Source organism: Liolophura sinensis, chromosome 5 (assembly GCF_032854445.1).
Source record: "Liolophura sinensis isolate JHLJ2023 chromosome 5, CUHK_Ljap_v2, whole genome shotgun sequence".
Lineage (NCBI taxonomy): Eukaryota > Metazoa > Mollusca > Polyplacophora > Chitonida > Chitonidae > Liolophura > Liolophura sinensis.
This window is the reverse complement of record NC_088299.1, coordinates 1,374,553-1,383,195: the sequence shown is the minus strand read 5'-3', so window position 1 is coordinate 1,383,195 and position 8,643 is coordinate 1,374,553. Positions and strand designations below refer to the sequence as shown.

Here is an 8,643-nt window from a genome sequence, read left to right as displayed (position 1 = left end):
AAATCCCTATACCATATCGAATACTGACTAGCACTTTGTTCGGTCATTTTCCCACATATACCCTCAGATATGCCGCAATTTTCATTTACTACAAACTACCGATAGTATAAGACTTCCGGCTCACAGTTTTTCGTAATTGCACAGTCATCGGGGAAGCCCATGAAGAGAGTTTGTCGATGTGTGATAGTTCGGAATGAAAAGTCATCACAGTAAAATTGGTGCGAACTTGAAAGCTTCGTTTAGCAGACTGATGTTGCAGCAGTTACCCACAATGCCGCAGCCTTTCATAATATACCATATTTCCAATCACTTGTGCCATGACTGAGAAGAAATGCTTGTACTGCAGCCTGGTCGTTTATTGGACGTAAAGTCTGTTTACTGTAGAGCATGGATTGGCTATAAAGATGGATTGCGTGAGACAACGTGCCATTGAAGAGGTTTATACTTATGAATGGTAATATTTTACCGTATATGTATTTCACTTTGGCGAACAATTTATAAGATCATGACATTTCACAAACCAAATAACTGAGCAATTATGAAATAGAGAAATATCTAAGCTGCCGCCCTATTCTATGTTTGTAGTTCAGTGATCATCGCTTTATCCGGCCACATTGTCCTCCTCCCCCCCCCCCTCCCGACAACTCTCCCAAGAGACAGTGATCTTTACCCAGGACCACTACGACAAAATGATCAAACAACACTCTACAAACAACCATGGATTTTCATTCACACCCCCAGGATACCACGCGTCATATGGAAGGATTAACTAACAGCGAGTAGATATGAGTTGTCATTTTTTCCCTGCACTGCTGAAATAAAAGAACAATCCCTCCCAAAATAAGTGAGCTTCAGTGAAAAAAAAACATTTGACAACTATATTCAAGCCTCTCACTTCTTGTTTTTTTACTTTATTATTTGCCGAATAAATGATTGAACTCGACGGTGGGCTTTTGAGTCATAGTGATAATGTTGGTTGGAAATGATGTGACAGGAAGTTGTGGTAATACTTTTTCCGTTGGATAAAATTATTTTTCTACGTTAACTGGTTCACAAAGTGTCTATTCACACCACACACACACAATAAAAATGGCGAACAATTTACAACATATTTGATATTTCACATGCCAAATAAATGAGCAACAATAAAATAGAGAAATTACTACGCTGATACCCTATGCTACGTTTGTGGTCAAGAGATTATCGATTGTCCCCCAGTGCACATCTCTCCCAATGATCTTTACCCATGCTCACTGAGGACAAAATGGAGGATAGTGTGAGATGAGCAAACAATAGTCTAGACCAGGAATTTTCTTTCACACCTCCAGGAACACCACACTTCCTTGGAGGCACACCAGTGATGTGAACTGTCATTTTGTTTCCGCTCTCTGCTAAAGGTTAACAACACGGTCTGTTAAAGTTACATGTAATTTTGCATGTAAACGGAAACTCAAATGCAGACTATAGCTTATGTTCTGCAAGGTCGATGTCATTTTCCCTTTTCGACAATTTCTCCACCAGACATTTTCTAACCGTAGATATTTTCTCCACCCAACAGTTTCCATACTTCATACATTTAAAACTTCGGATGGTCGTGGGTTTCCCCCGGGCTCCGCCAAGTTTACTTCCACAATAATGCTGGCTACCATCATAGGGGGCCTATAAGTGAAATATTCCTGAATACGACATAAAGCGCCAATCAAATAAATAAAATAAATCATACACTTAAAGAAGCTATATCCGTTTTTTTCCAAAAATACATATCTGCAGATGAATTTAGATTTTGAGACCATACCAAATGTAGCTCAAATGATTGTTTTTTCAGTAAATGTCAAACTCGTACCTGCATTAATTGTCGTGTTACGATGATTAGTAAAATTTTTTAAAAGTTTAAAATACCACCAGATATGTAAATGTCAACAGCACATGAAATGATCATAAAAGACAAGATGATATACATGCCAAGCAACAGTTTCACTATATATTTTCATTTGTACGATGCGGGCCTCCGTGGCTCAGTCGGTTAGCGCGCTAGCGCAGCGTAATGACGCAGGACTCTCTCACCAATGCGGTCGCTGTGAGGTCAAGTGCAGCTCATGCCGGCTGTACTTGGGAAGGTCCGCCAGCAACCTGCGGATGTTCGCGGGTTTCCCCCCGGGCCCTGCCCGGTTTCCACCCACCATAATGCTGACCGCCGTCGTATAAGTGAAATATTTTTGAGCACGGCGTAAAACACCAATCAAATAAATAAATAAATAAATCGTACGATGTAGGAATTATATGAAAGAAGCTTCAATTAACATATATTCGTTTTAGTTCTTATCTTCATTTAAGCTCTCTTTATTCTTTATCACATTCCAATTATTTATGTCCTCATGTTATACGTATACATCGTGTGGATTCAATTTTATGAGAAAATGTCTGGTAGGGAAAATGTCTGATGGAGAAAATGTTAGTGGCGAAATTGTCTAGTGGGGAAACGCCTGTAGCACGTTCTCCACATATCACCATGCATGTAACATTTGTGAACCTTCGAGATGAGGTGGTTATTGCCAAACAGAATGAAGTAGCCCTGCAATAATGTTTGACACGACAGAGTATGATATATGCCATGTAAGGAAGCACGTTGTATAAACTTGACAACATTGCGCGTTGGTAAGAATTCTCTGTACAGTGGAGAACTACCCGGTGCAATATAACGAAACATGCTTTCACAATATTGTTGCTTTTTCATTATTTTAGAAAACAAACATTCTGTTTATGTGTTTATTTGATCGTTGTTTAACATTAAATCGTTTATCAGTTAGTCCATGCTAACGGGGCTGTCTGAGAAATGTCATGGATATGAGGTGAACACAGGCAAAGGTATACATCTGAGTTTCCATTTCCTCTGTGTTGTTAAGCTTTAGCATTGGTCGGAAACGAAATGACAATTCACATGACTGTTATGCCTCCAAGGAAGCGTGGTGTCCCGGAGGTGTGAATGAAAATCCCTGGTCTAGACTGTTGTGAGATCATTTTACGCGAAGCTCTATTTTGTCTTCAGTACGCCTGGCTAAAGATCACTGCATCTGGGGAGAGTTGTGAGTGGGGATGGATTAAGCGATAATCTCTTGACGACTGTTGCAACTTCTTTCAGAGACATATAGGAGCTGGGGTTGTATAGGTGAACAGACAGGTTTCTTATGAATAACAACTCCCGTGTTTTATTACCTGGTAACGTTTCGGTATAGCTTCTGAAACCGCTTTCAAACCAAGCTAATAAACACGGGAGTTGTTATCCATAAGAAACCTGTCTGTTCATCTAGACTAGTGTAACATTTGTCAGCACCGTATAGATATTTCTGTATTTTGTGATTCCTCAGATTATATGGTATGTGAAAGCTCGTGTGTAAATTATCCAGCAATTGTAAATGTACACGGATGTATGGTATCATGTTTTATCATTGCTATGTAGATTTTTCCATCGGAACATGCAATATTATACACACAAACACACACACACATACACACACACATACACACACACACACACACACACACACACATATATATATATATATATATATATATATATATATATATATATATATATATATATATATATATAGACCTGGTGTCGAAAATAAAATTGCATCAGTGTTTATTCTCATGTAAAATAGTGTACCCTTCAAAGGGCAAGTATGGTGTAAGTAGGCTAGGCTTGCTCTGCAATCCAGACTTCGACAGCTCTAGATATGTTATATATACTATACCTACTTGTTTCCTCATAACATTTATACCTTTATTTACAACATTTTCTCCTTGATACTGTCGCGTGTCTAACATCACATCTTCCCAAATTATATCTGAATGTTTTATATTGTTATAATTTCCCTATTGACTGCGCATGTGCATGTTATCTTTGATATCCGTAACGTCATCATATTTTTCAGCTACATTGTACACATTGCATGTGTTCACTTCATTACATTTTCTACCTTATATTCAGTTACAATAACTTGCACATTGCTTACTTATTTGTGCAGTGACGAATAACCGTGGACTTCAAGTCTTATACAATAAATATTTTCTAGTAAATGAAAATTAATGCATCTTGATATGAACGATAAATATATTTCCAAAAGAAACTGGGATTGGCATAATCGGGCATTACCCATATTAAAGCTTCTCCCTTACAAACTCTATATACACAGTGTTTGAGTGGCTAGTCAGTCACAAGATTGCAATGAAGAGGTAGTATATTCATTTCTAAGTAGAGTTTATTATTTAAAAATATTAAACACAATATACATGCGCCATATACATGCCAATGATATGAAATAAGTGAAGAATACCATTTTTACAAAAAAAATATCAACAGTACTCTATATTTTAGAGTGTATGCGAAATGATCTGACAATGTACTAATCCGCATTTTATTTGGGCTAAGAAAGCGATGATCTCTGGACAACTAATGTAATATTTGTCAGCACCGTATAGAAATTTCAGTATTTTGCGATTCCTCAGGATCTGTACATTAGGTGTTCTTCTCACATGCTGTTTGAAAAAAAAAAAACAAACAAACAAAAAAAAAACCCAACGGTAATGCATATTTGAGAGACTATGGGAAATGATCTAACGATATACTAATCCGCATTTTATTTGGGCTAAGGAAATACCGCTCTACATTTTGGTACAACAAGAGCAGTAACACGCCTTGAGTCACCGCGATTATTTTTCTTACATGAAAGAGATTTTTGGCTAAATTCAAACCGGAAAAACCCACATGACACAGTACACAAACCTCCTATTTTGTATTAGAATTAAGGGAAGAGTGGTACTTAGAAGGTGCTAATAAAACTCTCTGATCAGGACCATTGTCCGCTTTTTTAACCGTTCGTATTGTCTTCTACCCCCCCCCCCTGGGCACAAAGCACCATATGAGGGAAGTATTTCATTAGGAGAGGGGGTGGGGGAGTAAATGTTAGCAGATCTCCAATTATAAACTTTTATTTAGTAATAATTCAACAACGTAAAGTAGACAACAGTTGTTAAGAGTAAATAATTTCCACGGTTTATTCTTATGTCTTGTTAGATTGTAACCCAAAAGTTTTGAAGCAGACGATCTGATCTTTACCTGTGGGTGTAAATATCCTTTAACAAAAATTATAGATATATATGTAATTGTATCTATTCATATAAATCTACTGAGTATTTTAACTTTTCCTCGCTTATGTGGTGTCATCTCGTCTTGTGTATATGGAGTACATTCATTGACAACATCATAATGACGACTACAGTTGGATTAGTTTCCTTAGCATCGACTTTTACCTAAAAATGCCTGCTTTAATTGTTAACGTGTCCGTTTTTAATATCGTCTCGTGTATGTGTCAAAAGAATACAATTCTAATGCCTCAGCGACGGTGACGGTGTCACGTCTTACTGTCTTAAGATCCACCGCCTTCGATGTGGATTGATTGATGTACTGATTGTATAAACGTTGTTCCACGCCACAATCCGCTCGTGTAGAAGCCTGGGTACATTTAGTGAACCCAAGAAGGAATCCAACATGATAAGGTTTCGTCTGGTTCAAATTAAACACCGAATTATAATATAATATAGCAATACATCATGATGACAGTAAACCGCGACCATCAATGTAATAACGCAGGAAATGCAGGCAGAAGAATGCAAGAAACTACTTAAGACTTGAAAATCACATTTTTGTCAGTGTATATAAACGGGATACCATATCAGGATATTTGTCCATTCTTTATTTATTTTTTTTTTGATAGGTGTTTAACGCCGTACTCAAGAATATTTCACTTACACGATGGCGTCCGTTAACGACTGAATTAGTGAATGCAATGAGGTACCAGCATGCAACTATAGGCAATTACTCCTTGGGCTCGGAGCTGATTAAGTCAAATGTCTTATTTTCAATGAAATTCACTCCAAAAAGAAGCCGAAAAAACAATGAGTAAATATAAAGTAATAATGTACAGTGGATCATTTCTATTTAATAACTTTTCAAACTAATTAACCCGGGTTTATCATGCAGTATATACATTAAAGCATTTGACAAATTCTTAGGAGAATTAGGAAATGATCCGCACATATATGAATGCTCGACTCAGGAATAAAAAAGTAAATGTGCCTAACAGTAACACTTATCATTAGAGAAAGACAAGTTCATCAGTGACCTTTGCAGTAAATGCAAGTATAGACATTTAAGCAAAAGTTTATACTTCCAAATTAGTCTTAGAATCAGAAATAGTAGGTTAGCATTGAAAATGGAAGTAATACACGTAGTTTTGTTGTACTGAGATATGGATTGGGAGATAATCTCTTAATCCGTCCCCAAGTTAAGGGGAGTCGGGACACTGTTAAGAAAACTAACGATATGGATTGTCATTTTATTTCCGGTGGCTGGCTAGCCAGATTTTCGAGACTGGGGACTGGTTGATGGTGGTTTGTACTAACCAATCAAAACGTTCACTCTTGACGTCTTGCGAGAATGCCTGGGGTTCCAAAAGATAGTATAAATATTGACTTAACCATTGTAGCAAACCATATCGCACTTGACTTCATAGCTCACAAGCCTTCCATCAATTTAAAATCATCTCTTTTGCTGGAAACATGCTCGCCAGCGGTAAGTAAAACGTCGTGGTGAACCACTTTACACTACCGATCTGCTCCAGCATACAGATCTCATCAATCGTGATCTAATGAGAATTTAAACCCAACTCCATTTTGCTCGGCTACATCTTCACGTCATTATGTTTGTAGCTAGCATGGTGCGATTGTTTCCAAGTATTTACAAGTCTTGCCTTTGCCATCTAAAGTACAACCACCAAATATGTAGTACTATTTGGTGTCAGTGCATCGCGTTCTATATGCTATAGAATGGATACTGATTTAGCAATCCGCAGGTCAGGTAATTTTCAGATCAGATAGCAGACAAACATCATCAGGATGTAAACTTTAAACATGTGGGAGTAAGGTTTACAACTCCGATTCATATCTCCCAGATTTTAACTCTGTTTTTCTTTTTTTCAGGCTTATACGAACGTCAGCCCGTGTTTCCACCAGTTCCCAAACGACAACGTCTGAGCAAGCCTTCGTACCAACGCTACAAGAAGCCACCGTACACCTACACTGGCATGATCGTCATGGCCATCCACAACTCGCCTGAGAAAAGACTGCTCTTGTCCCAGATCCACGACGCTCTTGGCAAGATGTTTCCGTTCTTCCGACAAAGCACGTACACGGGCTGGAAAGACTCTGTCCGCCACAACCTCTCACACAACCAGTGCTTTACTATGATCCTTAAGGACCCCAGCAGGAAGAACGGCAAGGGAAACTTCTGGACAGTGGACCTTTCTCTAGTGCAGCCCGATGTATTCAAGAGGCAAGATACGACAGTGTCGAGAGAGGGGAGATGGGCGCCAGATTTACATATCCAACTGGGTTGTCCTCCCGTCCTCATCCCGTCAAGACAGCAGTCTAATATCGGAGCGTTGCGTCCGTCAGAGAGAAACACCAACGTCAACGTCTGCAGGAAGCGGAAGCTGGATGACGTCACGGCCAATCCACTGGTCTTGCCCGCAGAGAAGCGCCATCAATCCTTCCACATCGCCAACATCCTTCAGTCACCGCCTTCCCAGCCACAGGATGACATCGGCAGATTCTCATCATGCGCCTTTACCAATGCACCACCCAGATTCTACCCGGCCGATCCTACGTACATCCCGACGACCCAGCTGATGACTCCAGAACCTGCAGACAAGAGGAATCCGCCATCTTGCCCTGACGACTCTGGTTGCTACGTGTCCAGCTCTTCTGCCTCTCCTGAGGCTGACCTGTTCAGCTCTCGTCACATCCCACCCGTCCCCAGATTCCCACCAGAAGACTATGCCCTAGCTATTGAGACATCACTGTGGAATTACTACTATTGGCCGTCGTTTTCCGCCCTGGAGAGTGCCATCTACCCTGCAGCCACCTCACAGATCGGAACATCCATACCCTCGGAACTCGAGGCGACCTCACCTAACCTTTCTTCTAAGGGTTGCACGACAGAAGTGAAGAAGGAAGAGGACACTTACACTTCACATGACGATGTAATGGGATTGTATCTACCTGTAAATGTCAAGGCGGAGAACATCTGAAGTCTTTCATGGTTAACCTGAGGAAAAGTGAAGATCAGAAGATCAATTTCATGTGACTGTTATATGTGCGTTTGGCCAAAGGTGGAAAGGTGTTGACACGTCAGTGCTACTGTATATACATGTATTTAACGTTTGTATATATTCGTACTTACATTATCAGCCAGCAAGTTGCATTTAATTATTGCGTGTGTTGAAAACATGACATGTAATCTGCTAATAAAACGAAAATTGTCTTGTACACACTCCAATGCCCGGTTTTTATTTTCAAGCGAAATACAAGCACAATGTTTTTTTTGAGGCTTATTTGTATATGACTTAAACGCGTCCTCCAATGTATGCCAGTTAAACGTGGTGAGGCTCGCTCATATATCGGAAGTTGGGGGCAATGGCCTTTAAATGGTAAATGCTTTGCGTGAAAATAAACCATTGCCACGTATCGCTTTCGCCATAAAATATTCTCAATATTTTTTAAGTTTAAGCGAAGCTTGAGGTG

The 8,643-nt window shown here is 39.4% G+C and overlaps 1 protein-coding gene across 1 annotated transcript; it reads left to right on the top strand.

Annotated features, from left to right (window-relative positions):
* Positions 1-6,621: 6,621 nt before the first annotated feature.
* LOC135465935 (forkhead activin signal transducer 3-like) lies at positions 6,622-8,150 on the top strand. The gene is made up of 2 exons (XM_064743316.1): positions 6,622-6,634; positions 7,042-8,150. The coding sequence occupies exons 1-2, from the start codon at positions 6,622-6,624 to the stop codon at positions 8,148-8,150; spliced, it is 1,122 nt and encodes a 373-aa protein (XP_064599386.1).
* The last annotated feature ends 493 nt before the right edge of the window (positions 8,151-8,643 follow it).